Raw genomic sequence first — 19,161 nt, 5'->3', positions numbered from 1 at the left:
AACCAATAAAAAAAATAATCTATTAACTTTGTAAAATACATTTTAATTTTTAATTTAACCACTCATATTTAATTCAAGGTCAAACAGTTTATTAAACACGATATACCTAACAACTAATAATTAATTCAAGGTCAAAGTGTTTATACCAAACAACTAATAATTAATTCAAGGTCAAACTGTTTATTAAACACGAGAGGAGTGAATTTAATATAATTCTTACCCACGTGCAGGAGGAGCTTGAATATTTTTTAGGTTTTTAAAGTCTTAATTTTGTTAACAGTTAATAATAATATATTTTAGAGACTATAACTCCATGCACATGAATTGTATGATACTTCTAATGTACGGAAACCATTTCAATTCCCTCAATTAGTGTAGGAATTTCTGAATCACAGTCAACAAATTTAGGGTTTCAGCAACTTTATTTCCTAGTGTCAAAAATGTCAACAGGCGGAAAATCTTTTGGTAGTCTTTGATAGAGAATATACCGGTCAAATTCAATCCTTGGTCGGGATGCCAGATTGAATAATGACTCTTATTTCGTCGGGAGCTGTATATGGTGTACATTTTCCAGGGCGGCTATTGACATTAAAATCTGGAAAAAGATTGTGTTAAGCTCCCTGAACCTCACAAAATACGAATGAGGTGAGAGTCTTCCGAATGTCTCCTTCCCAGAAGTGCCATATCCACTGGATTTGATTCCTTAATGGAGGGAGGGAACTTGGATGTCACATGGTTGATAATTCCACAAATCAGTAAGGTCACAGTAAGCTCTCTTGGGTGATGAATGGATTCATCTCTTGAATTGACTTTGAATGACTTCATTGCATATGATATCGTGCTCAGAACAGAATTTTGGGGAACAATCCTGTCCGTGTGAACACTGTAGGTTATCCATTGTCCAAAGATTATGGCGATTCTAACAAATATCAGGTATTCTGGATGCTCTCCCATGATCCTTATCAGGCTGTTCTACATAACAACTATTCTTCAGCCCTTGGTCACTGATGTTAATGGACAGATGTGCCCTGGTCACTGAACACTGAAGCCCTTCCAGCTATCACCGGCGGTACTCCGTACAAGAGTGGCAGTAAATTTGAGAGCAATCTGAAGGCGCTCCTCAATAATCTTGTTCAACACACGCCCCAAACGGGGTTCAACACTAGCGTGTATGGCCAAAGTCCCAACCGAATATCTGGCCTGCTCCAATGCAGGGGAGATACTACAGTGGACCAATGTTACAATTGTTCGAAATTGGTAACTTCTAATGTTAAAAAATTTTGTGGGAATGGCCCTGGGTGCAGAGTCTTTTTGGATTTGTGCTATTTGCGTTATGAAAACTATAGTTTCGTCGAACAAATGGGAGATAATGGATGCTACATTAACGTAACGGGCAATGCCACAAATCCTTCTGTGTCTATCCCGATTGTCGACATGCTCTGGTCCAAATTGGCAGATGAAGCGGCATCTGCAATGAAACGATGTGCTTTCAATAGAACTGTAGATTCCTTGTCTCGGAATATTTATGCTCTGGCCCAGTGCACCAGAGATATATCTACTGACGATTGCACAACATGTTTGTCCCAGACAATCAATAATAGTTTGTCAAATTATCCAGGAAGTCAAAGCCTTCAGGGTTTAATGTCAAGTTGCATGGTTCGTTATGAAACATATCCTTTCTTTAATTCAACTGCGCTTCCACTAGCCCCTGCTGAAGCTCCGGTTCAGACTCCACCGAAAAAAGCTGCGCTTCCACTAGCCCCTGCTGAAACTCCGGTTCATACTCCACCGAAAAATACTGCGCTTCCACTAGCCCCTGCTGAAGCTCCGGTTCAGACTCCACCGAAAAATACTGCGCTTCCACTAGCCCCTGCTGAAACTCCGGTTCATACTCCACCGAAAAATACTGCGGTTCCACTAGCCCGTGCGGAAGCACCGGCTCATACATCACAGATCAATCCGTCGAGTAAATATAAAATACCCATAATTTTAGGTGCTGTGGGCGGGTTCCTTCTCATTTTATTCGTATGCCTCTTTGCAGCCATATATGGAAAGCGATACGAAGGTACTGAACAGTATCCTGTAACTAAGCATTTTTTGGGCAATGGTGTCAGGTGATAGTTTTGTAATTTTAGTGTTATTGGATTGGTGATAGGAAATTTGATTGCAGATTTTGGAGTATTTTCGAAATTTGATAGATAGTTATGGATTTGAGTGTTATTGGATAGGTGATAGGAAATTTGATTGCAGAGTTTGGAGTATTTTTTAAATTTGATAGACAATTTTTCAAGGAGAAAAAAATGAATTTTCATCCCAAAAAAAATTACACATAAACGACTATATGACAGTAAAAACTCAGTCTAAAACTATCCACCCATACCCCCAAACTAGCGCCTAATTAGCATTGCTGCCAGCCATCAATGCACAAACAAAATAAAAAAACCATAGGCAGCACAGCAAAACAGACACATGAATCAAAACCCAGTAAGGCATACTAGTACCGAAACCTCCAGACAGTCCAGAAATATCGACAAAATACAAGGGGACCCCTCAAATATCCAGATGGCTTCCCTGCAGTAGTGTGTGAATCATTATCTTGAAATCACCAAATATATCAATCTCTTCAATTTCCAACCAATTGACACAAAAGAAAATACCCCAAAGTGCAAACAGCGCTGCCCTGGTATTTGTGCTTTGACCACTGCACCATTTGAAACTATAGTATTCATCTAGGCTCAAATAAATCAGCATCCCACTTCCACGTATCCCGTCTAATACAGTCCTATAAAAAAACCCCTCTAATAGATAGTTATAAAGTTAATGGTTCACTCTTATTTAACAAATTTCAAAAATATTCTAAAATCCAATTGACTTTACTCCGCGTGTATCAAATTTCAAAGATATTCTTAAAAAAAAAATGGCATACCCTGTTGTTTCTAAATTCTTTAAATTAATTTTTCATCGACACTAGCACATACCCATCTAAGCTTGGGCTCTGATCATGAGTTGTCTGGTTATTTTGAGAGAAAAATTTTCACAGGAATTCTGGAAGAGATCTATCCATATAAAGAGAACATCATTTAATTTTTGCTTAAATATTTTCTGATGTAGCTGTGCGTTTGCAAAATTTCACAGGAATTTCGAAGAGATCTAACCATATAAAGAGAGCTCAAATATTTTCTGATGTAGCTGTGCATTTGCAAATTTTTCATAGGCATTTTGGAAGAGATTTATCCATATAAAGAGAACATCATTTAATTTTTTTTCAAATATTTTCTGATGTAGCTGTGCTTTTTCATTGTATAGGTCACCGGCAAGTCCACGAAGACGCACTAATCATTCAGGATCAGCCAATAGTGAAGTTTAAGATGAAAACATTACTAGCTGCTACGAAAAACTTTCATGATGATAACAAGCTTGGCGAGGGAGGATTTGGTCCTGTATATAAGGTAACATAAGTTAATTAGAAAGCTTTTGCTACTTAATATAAGAATCGGTGGGCTGCTTTCACCCAACCCTTGACTGTTAGGTGCAGATTGCTAGCTTGAGAACAAATATAAACTGAGGATTCTAGATTCCTGAATATTTTACAGACTTCTTTTATCAGATTTTCAAAATAGTTTGAAATGTACAATTGAGATAATGATCACAAATACATGATAGAAAAACAATTAAGTTTAAGTACTTGACAAATTCTCTTACACTGATCTTTTGTCTGAATATCTCAGGGAATTACTCAAGATGGAAAAGAAATAGCTGTGAAAAAGTTATCTTTAACATCTAGGCAAGGGAGGAAAGAATTTTTGAATGAAGTTAAGCTTGTGGCCAAAATTCGTCATCGCAATGTTGTGAACATTCTCGGCTGTTGTGCAGAGGGATCAGAAAGGTTGCTCGTCTATGAGTACTTACCAAATAGGAGCCTTGATAAAATTCTACTTGGTGGGTAACTTCCATTTTGTTATGTTATACAGACAAAAAGAGCCTAATGCTTCAATCTACTTACTTTGGTCATGAAATTGATTAGTGATCTGAATGGATACAGACCCAAACAAACCCCTTGATTGGCCGAAACGTTACAACATCATACTGGGAGTAGCTCGCGGACTTCTTTATCTTCACCAGGATTCTCATCTGCGTATTATTCATAGAGATATTAAAGCCAGCAATATTTTGTTGGACGAGAAACTAAATCCTAAAATAGCAGATTTTGGCTTAGCGAGACTTTTTCCCGATGATGCGACTCACATCACCACAGGAGCAGTTGCAGGAACTTAGTAAGATCTCAACACACAGTTAAATCCATAAACAATTACGAATGGAAATGCTTTCGTGTATTTATTTGATTTTAAGAGGATGGGCAATTTTGTGAAACTAAACTATTACACATTTTGCAAATCTATATAAACATGAAAACAATCCAACAGTTTATTTCGGGCATATCCCATCATATTTCAGTCCATATAAAAAGGCGTTTTCTAAGGAGGCCACACTTTAGTCTAAAAAGTTAATTTTCACTCGAAATCTAATTTATTTATTTTCAAAAAATCTATTTATTTTCAAAAAAATCTGATCATAGAAAGTTTGAATATTTTTAAGTGAAAATGAATTAGTACCATCAACAATCTTAAATTCAAAATCCTTAAACTTCACGGCCATAACTTGGATTTCCCAAAAATTTTGTTAAAATTTATCAAAATCTAGCCAAAATTTCCACTATTTTTACTCAAAACTGTAACTGTAACCTCCTTGTACTCTACATAAAAATAACCCTGACCCTGTATAAATTTCCTTAAAATTACATTACAACTATCCTTATGTAAATTGCAGATTAAGCTCAGATTTATGTTCTACCTTCTAGGATCTAACACTGCAGTTTCCTTTGCAGATATCTTTAGCTTCTTTATTATTCAATTCTTAAATTTTTTTCTACATAAAAATAACCCTGACCCTGTATAAATCTCCTTAAAATTACATTACAACTATCCTTGTGTAAACTGCAGATTAAGCTCAGGTTCAAGTTCTACCTTCTAGGATCTTAACACATGCAGTTTCCTTTGCAGATATCTTTAGCTTCTTTCCTCTGTATCTTTGACATTCTAGCGTGAATTTGCAGCGGGTATATGGCACCAGAATATGCTCTGCACGGACAATTATCTGTAAAAGTTGATGTCTATAGCTTTGGCGTCGTTCTCCTGGAATTTGTGACCGGAAGAAAGAACACGGATTATAATTCGTCATCTGAAATGCAGACGCTTTTAGGATGGGTGAGATATTCTGATAATTTTTTCATTGAACCATGTTAATTAGTTTGACATCCATAATATAGTTAGCAGAAGTATAAAATGAAGGGTTTCACTGATCTATGTAGATATGAATTCCTCATATACTGACTTCTGTACTAATTCACCACAAAACTAAGTTCAGGCCGATCTTCTGTATCTCTTCATCATGTTTGTAATTTATGAAAATGCAGGCATGGGCATCATATCAACAAGGAAATATTGTGCAAATGGTTGACCCAGCTATCATTGAAACATGCGATAAGGAGCAAGCTTTGAGATGCATTCATGTTGGTCTTTTGTGTACACAGGCCGACTCTTCACTTCGGCCATCAATGCCTGCAATCACCTTGATGCTTTCACCTCAATTTGTGGGCTTACCCGATCCCACAAAACCTGCTTTTGTGATTTCTGTTAACCAAAACATCAATTCTGGCGCTGAATGGCCACTTGTTCCTCTGGCTCAAGTTCTATCCAACGCTGATGCCTCCATTACCGACATCGTACCCAGGTAATGCCTCCATCTGCTTGCTCCTTCACCTTCGGCTTCAGCCATGTGAACCTTGGCTGCAGTTTATTGAATATTCTTGTTCCTGTTGGTGCCGCTCTGTTGCTCCCTCTCAATGTTTTTCACTACTTAATTTTAGATGCACTTGCTGATGTATTTTTCTAGGATGGACTTATTAGTCCCTGTTTGCAACACTTTGTAATTGATTTGAGTAGCATATAGTAATTTAATATGATTAATGTAAATTATGATATGATTAATGTAAATTGTTTAATTTTGAAAAATAAATATTTATTTTTCAATATTATTGAAAAAGCATATATTTCAAATATTTAATTATGTTATAATTCTAAAATTTTATTGTATTTTTTTGCACAATACAAAGTAGTATCAATTTTTTCTACTATAATTTTTGATATTGTTACAATATTTATGTTATTATTTTTGGATATTTGTGTAATTGTTAAACTATTTAAAATTACAATTCTAAAAGCTAACTCATAAATAACATATTTATCATAAATTACAATCCACCATATCAAATTACTATTTATTCTAAAAACATAATTTCTACTTAAATAACAAATACTACATTGTGTTACAACATTAGAGTTTCATTAAAATATTTGGATGACTTCAAAGCTAAAAGTTAAAAAAAAAAAGAAAAAATAAATAAATAAATAAATAAAAAAAAATATGGTGTGTTCCGTGACCACCTCCTCGTCAAAGCAGTGATATCAAACTTATTGTCCAAATTTAATTATAAGAGTATTCCTTCTATACGTTCTGTTAAACTAATATAACTTAATCGTATATTATAAACTAGCATTTGCACCACATGTTGCAAAGGAAACGCAGCAAGGCAATGGCATAAGAAACATTAGCAATTTTGTTTCTTTTTATCATATGTTATGTTTTAGGGAGATTCCAATCAAGATATGTTCAAAGTGAAGGTAATGCACAACACTTCGCTCCAAAGGATTTATGAAAATGCTCTTCATTAAGATTCTAGAATTTTTATAAGTAAATGTTTTAAATCAAACATTTCATAACAAATTAATAGCATATCACCTTAATTCACAATGCAATGGATAATAGTTTTTGTTCATTAGAAATTGGTCTAATTTTATGAGGAAAGCTTAATAGAAAGACTTTAGTAGTAAGGGGAACATTAATAAACTCCCTCGTCATTTGTTATATAATGTTGTTAATTTAGCTACTTGTTGCTTCTTATCCTTATTTTAGTCATGGAATATGTCCAAACTATAAAATAATGGTATTATTTATTCTCTTTGGATCATTGTATTATTATTTATTATTGATTCATGAAATTTTGTATCCTCTCCCTTTGTTCTTTTAATTTGTGTCATCTCAAAAAAATGTTTCTCCAATAACCTATATTATTGCTATCTTAGCAGTGACATTGCCATTAGGTTTGTTTGCTTGACACTAAGCACAACTAAGTTTGTAGTTTCAATTGCAAATTTCATGCCTCCATTCCATTTTTGCTATATATGAAGTTGATATTCATATAAATTGGCTAATATAGATCTTAAAATATTTTTGAAAAGTATAAGGTTTAAACATCTTACTCACATAATTTTTTTTACTTCTAATTATATTAGGTCATATGGACCATTAATTAAATGTGCATAACATATTTTTTTATTACTGTTATGGCTGACATTTCTTTTTTGTTTAGAGAATATTTTATCTTTATTTTAAGAAAGACACATGTTAATTCCAAATTGAACACGAATATACCTACACATCGCTTTCATATTGAATTATCAAATGAACCTAGACTCAATTACATAATTGGATTATATTAATAATATTTGAAAATAAAATTTATATTAAAAATATAAATTTTATCCATTTAAAAAATAATTAAAATAAATTACTTAATTAAATTTTAACCACTAAAGATTTAAAAAAAACACTTAAAAGCTTGAATCAAAATAAACGTTGAGTCATCTAAACCAATGCACATTATACTAAAAAGTGGTTGGAAAAGGAGCATTGATTAATAGCGAAATCACTTAAAAACTTAAATAAAAATAAACTTTCAATCATCTAAACCAATGTACATTATACTACAAAGGGGTTAGAAAAGGAGCATTGATTAATAGTAACACATGCAACCATACTATCGCTAACCAAATTAAAATAAAATAAAATGACATCTTAACATATGAATATATAGATTTATGACTATATTACGGTAAAAGTTAATACAACGTCAGCATTGACTATAATTTAGTTTGGGAGGTGATGGAGATTACACTCATATCATACGAAGGATTTGATTAATAAATTGGAATCTGGGAAAAGTGCTTTATTACTCTCGAATAAATTCAACCATTATAAGGTTAATGCACCTTGGTAATTAATGGGGTCACCCATCCGCATGTGCCAACTTGGATCGAGGGACCGGACAGCTCCACGCAGCCACCACATACCCAATGTTGTCTTGTGCATGTTCTAGTTGTCGTCCTCTTCCTGCACTTGTTCCTCATTTGGTCGTCCATTTGCTCAGGGTTCAATCCGACAATGCTAATCCTACTGAGTGTTTTGGAAACTACTTTTCCCATCCCAATCACGGTTTTGCGCGCCATTTCACTATGCGGAGTCTGAGTTCTAGTTAACGAGCAATAGAGGAGGGTTTTGAGATTCATTCTACTCTACGGCTGCTGTTGGGTTCTGTCTCTGTCGCGGGGCTCCCTTAAGCAGTTCCCTACCATGACTCAAGCTCCAGAGGAATTACTAAAACGGGGGTTCCCTGAGTCCGAGTCGATCCCAGTTATCTTGCAGAGATGGACAACCGGGAAACCCTTGTCAAATTTGAGGTAAGGTTCTTATATTAGTTAATCACTCTTTTTTTGTTTCGTTTTGTTGTCGTATTGGTTGCATTGTAGGTCTCAAGAATGTGTGGCGCAGAGATTTCATCTGACTCGTAAGATCTCCAGACAATTCCTATTAAGCAATCTCATTCCTTTTATCCTCAGCTAACTACTAGCCTTGGATTTTTGCAGGTAGAGCCTATTCAGGTATTTGGTAGCCCATGCAACGACCCGAGTAGTGTTTCCTAGTTTGCGCACTTGCTCATATACAGGTGCTCTTCGCTTTTTCTTAACTCAAGTGCTTCCCAGGGCAGTAGGCTTGTGCTTGAGGCACGTTGGTGTTGCTAGCAAGATTGTTCTCAGCGCTGCCGGATTTTTGGTGTTGCGCTCCACCTCTCGGGTCAGGGTTACCCTTTTTATATTCAGTACTTAATTTTTGTTGTGCTAATGGGATTCACAGATGATCAATGCCACAGGTAGTTTGGGGACACATCGACGGTGGAGAGGAATTCATTGTGGCTGAAAGGTAACTGTTTCTGCCTCTCGCGCCCTTCTGTCGCTCATTCAACTCTTCCCCCGAGCGCTCTGCCTCCCTCTGCAACCCAGTTAGGGTTTCACGAACCCTTCTTATTGCTCAGGTTTCTGGTGGTCTTTTTCTATCACACGACTTTGTCCATGAACCAGCTACTCACCGAGGTCTGTTTCTTCACACCGTTTTCCATGATAAGCTAAAATGTTGCCGGATTGCTAAGGTTTTGTTTGTAATTTCTCTCTGGTTCTCATGAGTTTGTTTATCTCGACAGGGTCTCAATCTCCATCTTGTTGTGCAAGTACTTTCCCTTTATCCTAGTGCAAAACGAATATGCTGTCGAGTTCCTTCAAACCCTTCGCACTCATCTCACGTAAAGAATTAGTTGTCTTTTATGTACATTAAGGGGTTTTCTTAATTGTTCGTCTCAATTTTGCACCGATTAACCCCCACCTTCCCGTGTTCGATGTTTTCAGAATGTTGCGCGAGAGTCGGGGGTTTTGCACACACTAGAGTGTCTTCTGGCTAGCTTCAGCACTCCATGTGTGGTACTTGCGCATTCTCCTATTCACTGTAAAGGGTTCTTGGTATCAATTCGTTGCTAACGACCTCAAAGGCTCTAGAGGTCATGACTCTTTTTTAATGTTTTGTGTTATTTTAAGAGGAATATATAAAGTGAGCTCAGACTCCTAATTTATTTTTTTGAGACAATCCTTCTATGAAGGAACTGGTTCTTTCACATTCGAACTATTTATAGTATCTAGTTCTTGTATTTGTTTTTCCATACAACAACATTTTTTTGGGTATGCAATTGAAATCATTATTACATTTCTGTGTTTAGTTACGAGCTCTGTATTTCTCTTTTCTCTTTGCACACATAATGTTTGTTTTACTGTCAGGTGTATATTATACTTATGTTAAATTATATACTACATTCTTTGCATTCGACCGACACTGTTAGTTTTCCTAAATTATTGTATGGACTTCTAGTTACTAGATGAGTTTGCACTACATCAATTTACCTCAGGTTAAATGGTTTCATTGCATAGTCTAATACCCAGCACCTAGGTTTTCATGTTAGTGATAACAGAGTTTTCCTTGCTAACCCATTACTTGGCTCCTTCAAGTAACTCGGATTTTCAGGCCATTTCTCTGTAGGGTTTTCACCCTCACACAGAGAAATCTACCTACACAACCGACCAGTGTTACAGTTAATCTTTCTACCCTCGACTAGTCATATGGTACGAGTTCCTAGTACTCGACTACAGCTTCCCTTCACAACTTGGGAACTGCAACTTCCTTTTAATCACTCTCAGAGTCTTAACACGACCAACTCTTCAGTTAACATTCTACCAAGAAATCTGGAGTTTTCTTTATATGTATTTTTTAAAGACAAATTCAACAAATGTTATATTGAGCCTCCAAAATTCATGAACCTGTAATTTAGGAATTTCTTTTATGAATCAGTTCTGAGTTCCTTAGTTTTTTTGTTGTTGTAAATTTAATTTCTCAAGTAAAGCCTCAGGATTGAGCAATCCTTTACATGTTTTCTCTTATAGCAGGTTTTGGGTCATTAGCTTCCAACAGGTATAAACCCTAGATTCATTCATAGTTATCATGACAATTCCAGAATCCATTATTTCCAATATTCTTTTAATTCATGCACTATTTACTTACAACAATCTTGCTAAGTAATGCAATCTTTACTTGCAACAATCTTTCTAAATCATGCAACATTACTTACAACAATATTTCTAAATCATGCAACTGTATAGTGACCAAACAACTTTGTTTTATAACAAAATTTCCATCATAATAATTATTTTAAGGAATCTTCCCCATTTTTAGTAAATAATCTTAGTAAATAACCAACGTAGTGCAGACTTTGGGGTGTTAGAAATAGCGAGATCTTTGAAACATGTGAGAGAGAGGATATAAGTTTTTTATTTAAATTGGAAGGGATTTCACAAACTGAGAATGGAAACAGTTTAAGTTTTTATTATATAAAAATTAAAAAAAAAAAAAAAACATACAGTCATCTTCCACCTCTTTCTTCAAACCTGCCAAGACTGACAGGGATGGTCATCTTCCACCTCTTTCTTTTCATCCTCTTTCTTCAAACCTGCCAAGACCAACAGATAAACACCAAGCGCTAAATATCAACAAATCCAGAAAATATATAATTAAAGGAACAAAAATCCTGTAATATGCATGAAGAATACCTGGAGGATCAACCTTGAAGGTGTATATGTCAGAAGTTTCCTTACCTTCCTGCAAGACCAACAGATAAACACAAATGAAAACATAAATGCAAAGTTTAAGCTCACGATTATGCAGGGTTATATGCTATATCTTGTCATTCAGTTGAAACTGAAACGATATTGAAACTGTATTAGTTTGATGACACACTATTCTTGAATTGTCTAACATTTGATTGGATGGTGCAGACTTGTGCCAAGTGGCAATTAGGGGAGTTGATTTCAGAGGGGAACGCCTTACGATGTAGTTAGTTAATAAAATAAAACTTTATTAAATTTTAGAATGATAGAATTTAAATTAATGTATCAATATTTTATTATTTATTTTTCATCTATATTTTATATTTTAGGGATCAAATATTTCATTACTAAATCTTAATTTGAATTATTACTAAATTTTAATTTGAATCATATGTATACCATTTATAAATTTGAATTTAGTATTACTTTATTATTTATTTTTTAGTATTTATATTTCATAATGATGAATTTGTAGGTATTAACATTGCAAAATGATGAATATGCACCAGATAAATTGTTATTGCTAAGATTTTTATCATCATCATTATTATTTTTTATCTTTTTAGAGATGAATACCCTTATGTTAGGTACCTGATGTCCCCTTGTCCACTCCCAGGTTTCCTAGTCCTAGAACCTTGGTGGAACATCGGAAAACAAAGTTTCTATAAGTGAATGGATACATCACATGCTCTATTGAAAATCCAACTATGTTGAAGGATGTAAGGAATTGGTTGTAATCTTGGGAGTGGCATATAACAAGGTGTCGAGGAATTTACAAGTGTTGTTATTTTAAGATACTCCAACCTTAGAAAAAGTTTCAAGTGTTAGGAGCTAGTAAGCTTAGCACTAGGATTGATGTGAACTTGAGAATGATAAAAGTCATGTATCTTGACTATATAACACTAACCATTGATAAAGACATGATCTAGTAGGGTGAAAATATTGGACCTTGTTATGTAATCCTCCATCTAATTAATAGATCTAACACGGTTATAACCAAAAAGGAATGCTAGATCTATAAGGTTTAAATGAGCTTTAGCAAAAGCAACATAGAGATTTGTAACCCTCCTAAATAACAACATAAAAATTAGAGAGAGAATCAATTAGAAATTGAGCAACATGAAGTGGTGATTTGGCTATGTTTTTTGTAGTAGATAAGGTTTCATATTACAATATGACAAGACATGATCTTGCATTGTAGACCTCTCCCATTGGTGAATTGAGGAAGATTTAGTGGATTTTTCAAATGACCCACTACAGGAGCATTAGATATAGTCTACCCTAGAGGATATGCATGCCATTTTGGATCCCATTTCTTCAATGGCCATTGATTTGGGAATAGTCCCCATTAGAAACAGTAATTTGGATTTCCCTAGTTAGTTGGCATGGCCTTAAGAATCCAGCCTAACTTTTATGTCCCACATGAGGGGGCTCCAGTGAGTACATTCAGGGGATCTGTTAAGCAAGGGAAGTACCTCTCTGCATATGGATCTAGTGGCATAATTAATGTTTCTGTAGAGGATTAAACCTCGTGCTTTTAATATGAAGGACATAACTCCCCAAAATATGATGGCAGACTCTACTAGGTCTACTTTCAATGAAGGAAGTTCAAATTTCCTCTAAAGCGAAGGGTTCACTAGAATGGGTTTAACAATTAAGCTAATGAGTGGAATTCCTTCCATTTATTTGAGAGCCTTTTCATAGGAATGGTTGAACTTAGGAAGATGTTATTCAACCAGCTCACAAAACAAAACAAAAGATAGATCAATGACTTAAAAATATCCTCTTTGAGGAGGAAACCTCCTTTACATTACATAAATGAACAATTTTTTGATGATACAAATGATAAGACCTCCTTGGTATATATAGGAGTCTAAGGGGCCACAATATAATCAGAGCTTCCATAACAATAATAATGTAAGGGTACAACAATAACAATATGGGGGATACATGGACACAATAATAACAATAGGGGGTTACACTAACAATAAAAATAAGGGGGATACACTAACAATAAAAATAAGGGGGATACACTAGTATTATAGGGACCTAACATGATCCTCTTCTTCAAAAAAGTGTTGTCCTCAATGCCTAAGTAGTTATGGATGCTTATGTATAAAATTATCATCGTCTCATGTGGAATCTTCAACGGGTAGGTTCTTCCACTTAATGAGATACTCTGAAATTAATCGATTCCGTAGTTGTCAAGTTCTTGTTTTTGTAACTGCTTCAGGCTCAAATAAGGTTTTTCCTTCTTCATCAAGTTCTGGAAACATTGTTTGAACTGGGAGCTTGGCACTGATAACCTTCTTTAAGCATGAAACATGGAAAACTAGGTGTACTCAGGAAGATGCAAGCAGTTCCAATTTGTATGCCATAGTACCAATCTTTTGCAACACCTTGTAAGGACCATAGTTCTTGAGAAATAATTTATTATCCTTCTTAGCTTGTTCAAGGGACATTTGTTTGTATGATTGTAGCCGTAAAAATATCCAGTTGCCGACATCAAAACTTATTTCACTATGATGTTGATTTTCCTGTTGTTTCATTTGATTCTACACTAGAGTGAGGTTATCCTTTAAGAGTTGGAGAACTTATTCTTGATGCTTGATGTGATCTTCCACAGCTTAAACCTTATAATTTTCTCTTAAATATGATGTGATGGATGGTGGATGATATCCATAAAGTGTCATAAATGGGGTCATTTTTGCTGCAGTATGGAAGGAAGTGTTATACCACCATTCAGCTAGAGGTAACCACTCGCCCATTGTGTTTGTTTATTAGATACAAAGCCACGAAGATATCCTTCCAAACATTTGTTCACTATCTCAGTTTTCTCGTCAGATTCAGGATGATAAGATGACCTATGAGCTAATTGAGTATGCAGACAAAAAAATAATTCCATTCAAAAAATTCTAGTGAAAATGGGATCATTGTCACTTACAGTAATCTTTGGGTTTCCATGTAGCTTTTGAATTGCTTCCGCAAATGCAGTAGAAATTGTACTAGCTTTAAAAGGATGAGATAATGCATAAAAGTGTACATACTTGCTAATTTTATCAACTACCACCATGATGACACTCTTTCCTTCAGACTTGGGTAATCCTGTGATAAAATTCATTGGGACCTCCTCCCAACACTGACCTATAATGGCTAAAGGTTGTAATAGACATGGGTTCTTAATTGTCTCAACTTTATTTTTTTGGCAAACCAAACATTCTGCCACAAACTTCCGAATATCATATTTAAGGCCATCCTTAAAAAAATCTTTCTTGACCTTGTGGTAAGTTTTTAAAAATACTAAGTGCCCTCATAAGGGGCAGGTGTGCAATTCCAAAAGAATCTTTTGTTTGAGTTGGGAATTCTTACAAAGATATAAGTGATCTTTGTACCATAATGAATCATTTTTCCAGCTAAATGTATCAAATGTACTGGGATCTTGCTGCAAATTTTAAATGAGTGTCCACACCTCTTCATCATTCTTCCATTCATCCCTTGTTTCGATTATCCAATCAGGTTGGATAATAGAAATGGCACAAAACAATGCTTCCACATCCTCATCCTTTCTTGAAAGTGCATCTGCAACAAGATTTTGCTTCCCTTTTTTGTATATGATTTCAAAGTTGTAACCCAACATCTTTGTGACCCATTTTTGTTGCTTTTCTTAAGATAATATTTGTTCCAAAAATTATTTAAGGCTACCATGATCTATTTTTACCTTGAAGTGTCTTCCCATTAGATAAGGTCGCCATTGCTTTAGTGCATGTAGTATTGCCAACATTTCCTTCTCATAAATAGGTTTTTGTAAATACTTTCCTTTGATTGGACGACTTTCAAAAGCAATGGGTCTACCTTGTATTAAAACAATACCAATTCCATTTCCTAGGGCATCACATTCCACAATAAAGGTTTTTTGAAGTTTGGTGTAGCTAAGACCGATGCTTGGCACATTGCCTCCTTAAGATGTTCAAAGGTCTTAGTTGCTTCTGGAGCCGAAGAAAATGAATTTTTCTTCAGTAATGTTGTTAGAGGTGTTGCTATTCTCCCATAATTCTTAACAAACTTGCAATAATACCTTGTCAACCCGATAAATCCTCGAAGATGCTTTATGGTTGTGGGTATTTTCCATTCGTTAATGGCTTTAATTTTGTTAGGGTCCACCTTAACACCCTCATGAGATACAATGTGACCCAAATATTCCACCTCCTCTACTCCAAAGAAACATTTGGAGGTTTTTGCATATAATTGTTTCTCCTCCAATGGTTTGAGCACGCTGTCAACATGTTGAACATGATCCTTCCAAGATTTGATATAATTTAGTATATCATCAAAAAACACTAACACAAATTTTCTAAGGAAGGGTTTGAAAATGGAATTTATAAAACCTTGAAATGTGGAAGGTGCATTAGTAAGGCCAAAAGGCATAATCAAAAAATCATAATGACCCTCATGAGTTTTTAATGCTATTTTCGGAATGTATTCAGTCTTCATTCTAATTTGATGATATCCTTAATGAAGATCCATCTTGGTGAAGTAAATTTCTCCATGTAATTAATCCAACAATTCATCAATGATAGGAATGGGAATTTATCTTTAATAGTGAGCTTGTTGAGCTCCCTATAATCGGGACACATATGCCATGATCCATCCTTCTTTCCCACCAACACTATTGGAGTAGAGAAAGAACTTTGACTAGGTTGAATTATAATGACCTCTAGCATTTCTGCAACCATACATTCAATTTCACTCTTTTGGGCATAGGGATATCTGTAAGGCCTGATGTTTGGAAGAACGCTTCCTAGAATCAAATGAATAGCACGATTATGATCATGAATAGGTGGGAGGCCTTTGGGAATCTCAAATGCCTTGGAGTGTTTGTCCAAGACTTTTTGGAGATCTGGAGAAATAGATGATTTCGATGTTTGAACTTCTAGTGAACATAATTGTGCAATTAAACCCTGTTGTTCTTTCTTTAGAAGCTTTTTCATGCCATTAGAGTTGATTATCTTTCATGATTTCCCTATGATGCCCCTTAATTCAACTTCCTTTTCTTCCCAAAAAAAATTCAAGAAAAGCTCTTGAAAATTAAAAGCTATTGTCCCCAAAGATTGCAACCATTGGACTCCTAGTACAACATCAGCACCACCCATTGGAATGGAAATCATTAGACTATTCAATACATATTCCCCCATTGTTTACTTGATATTTTTGCACTTTCCAAAGCAATTTATAGTTTCTCCATTTGAAACCATCACTTGACACTCTGGTGTTGGACATAGGAGGCAATTCAATTCCTTAGCTATCTTACAATGAATAAAGCCATGGGTACTACCCGAATCAATCGACACTATTACCTTTTTCTTCTTAATATATTCTTCTATATTGAGAGTTTGAAGAGTAGTGAACCCTGACAATGCATTACAAGAAACGGTTAGATTCATTTATTCTTTCTTTCGAGTTAGTTTCTGGTGTATATCCTCCTCGTTTGATGTTTCTTGTTCATTTTCTTCCTCCTCTTCACAATTTATGTAAAATAATTTCTTCTTAGCACGTTTAGGACCTCTAGTGTATTTGCTATCACAACTGTAACAAAGCCCTTTTTCTCTTTTTCCTCCAATTGTTGTGGTGTCAAACTTGTAGGTTGTGAAAGGCTAGGAGCAGCAACACTTCCATCTTTATAGTTGTGAGTGGTAGACTCTCTTGTTTCCATAATTTTGCTTTGAATTTTTCTTTCCACCCTGAATGTCTCCTCCAATGAATCAGGTTCCCAAAGGCAAACCTCATGTTGATTGTTATCCTTAAATTTCCCCTAGAATATCAGTTACCCTGATATTCAATTTTTGGAAGTCCTCAATGTGCTCTTCCAGTGAACCCTTCTGTTTGAGATTTATCAATTGGATAAAGAAGGTGTTGATCTTTGTATCCACATAATGTGTTATCATTTCTTTCTTAAATATTGACCAAGTGACAAGTGGTTTGCGAGAAAAAATTCATGGATACCATACAAACTGATTGGGTTCTAAATATAAAGATGAAATACCTACCTTTTGTGTGTGTTGCACATCATGTAGATCAAAATATTGCTCCATATGTTGCATCCATGTTACCAGATCCTTGCCATCAAACTTACTCATATCAATCTTTAGAATGTGGTTGGTCTTCAAACCGAAATTAGAGTTTCTAAATTCATTATAAACATTAATTTTATTCTCATCATGAGTTTCATGGGATACCTTGTCGCCATTAGGAAAAATTTCTTGTAGCAACTTTGTCAAACCTTCCTTCAAGCCTTCCATATATGTCTTCAAACAGTCCATTTTAGCATTCATGCCATCCTTCAAATATTATATGCCTTCTTTTAAACCATTCTTCAATCCATCCATCTTAGCTTCCATTTCATTTTTGTTACTCTTTATGAGAGTGAAATTTGTTGCACTTGGACTCAAAATTTGTTGCACTTGGTCTCAAAATTTTGATATATCATGTTGCAATTCTTCCTCTTCTTTATGCATCATAGTAGAGATTTCGGGTTGCTTACTAGGTATGTCCATTTCTTTTCTTTGAGACATTTTGGAATCAAACAACGATATCTATGTTTCACTATGCCCTTTGAATCACTTCAAACTTATTTTTCAAACAAAAGTAATGCACAAATTTTAAAACAATACACATTTTTCTCGTTTTTTTGGAGCTAGATATTGAAATTGTGGTATATCTATCATTTTGGCTCTCCAAGATATGAAATTTTGTTTTGTGGTAGCCCTCTGAGTCTTCTTTCCAACACCACAAGTCAGACCAAAATTAAATTCTTCAAGATAAAGTTATGTCAAATCTCCCCACGATGACCTGATTATGAATTGGTTCTGTTAGAAATACTGAGAGAGGGGTGAATCAATATTTCTTTTCAATTGTTATTTTACCAATTAGATCACTTTATAATTTAGAACACAAAATGAACAATAAGAATAAACATTTTTATTAATCAGAGATCACAAGGACTCCAATCCTCTTCTTTACAATAAATCAAGTACAATAATAATTAGGGCTCAAATCCTAAATGAAGACACCAATATTCAATCCACCTGGCTCCAACCTGTAGTTTTCCAACCACTGTCTTGGAATTCCCAAGGCTCCAACCTTGTCAGCTTGAAGCACCAACCTCTAGGTCTCTAACCCTATCTCTGGTACAGGCTCCAACCTCGTCTCTTGAGGACTCCTATCCTCTAGGGCTCTAATTACCTTGTCTTCCAAGGCACCAACCTTGTCTCTATGGGGCTCCAACCCTCAGTTGCAATTCGTCAAGATAAGGTTGATGATTGATCATCACTCCCAATGTATTCATCAACGATCCATGTCTATCATTAGTAATGTCTTCACTTAGTCTCCACATCACTTCATCACTGGCAACCTTGTCTTACTAGAAGGTGTCATCACTGCTCTTCATGGTACCCAAACAATCTCTCCAAGGTCACTCCATGAGGGCTTCAATTCAGGTCTCTGATGATCTCCATGACTCTTTAATATGTTGCTTCACAAATTTATTTAATACTCCTGCTATCTAGTTTGCTCCAAAGAACTGATTGCTCCAATATGATGCCCGAAAACACTGTAATAATTATGTCCTCCAAATAGGTCCAAGACTTCTTTAATCAATTGAGCTACCATAGGAAGAACGTTTGCACACCGAGGTGTAATGTCTCTGTAGCAATCCAGAATATTGTAA

The 19,161-nt window shown here is 35.2% G+C and overlaps 1 protein-coding gene across 1 annotated transcript; it reads left to right on the top strand.

The window, feature by feature from the left end:
* The first annotated feature begins 531 nt into the window (after positions 1–531).
* Positions 532–5,994, top strand: LOC149154450 (cysteine-rich receptor-like protein kinase 44). The gene is made up of 6 exons (XM_089439777.1): positions 532–2,065; positions 3,307–3,449; positions 3,729–3,939; positions 4,043–4,274; positions 5,114–5,264; positions 5,474–5,994. The coding sequence occupies exons 1-6, from the start codon at positions 1,360–1,362 to the stop codon at positions 5,792–5,794; spliced, it is 1,764 nt and encodes a 587-aa protein (XP_089295903.1). The 5' UTR covers positions 532–1,359; the 3' UTR covers positions 5,795–5,994.
* Positions 5,995–19,161: the final 13,167 nt, after the last annotated feature.

This window comes from Pinus tabuliformis, chromosome 9 (genome assembly GCF_031772625.1).
Source record: "Pinus tabuliformis cultivar Carrire ecotype Pingquan chromosome 9, CPIR1, whole genome shotgun sequence".
In the NCBI taxonomy this organism is placed as follows: domain Eukaryota; kingdom Viridiplantae; phylum Streptophyta; class Pinopsida; order Pinales; family Pinaceae; genus Pinus; species Pinus tabuliformis.
This window is presented reverse-complemented; position numbering and strand designations above follow the sequence as displayed.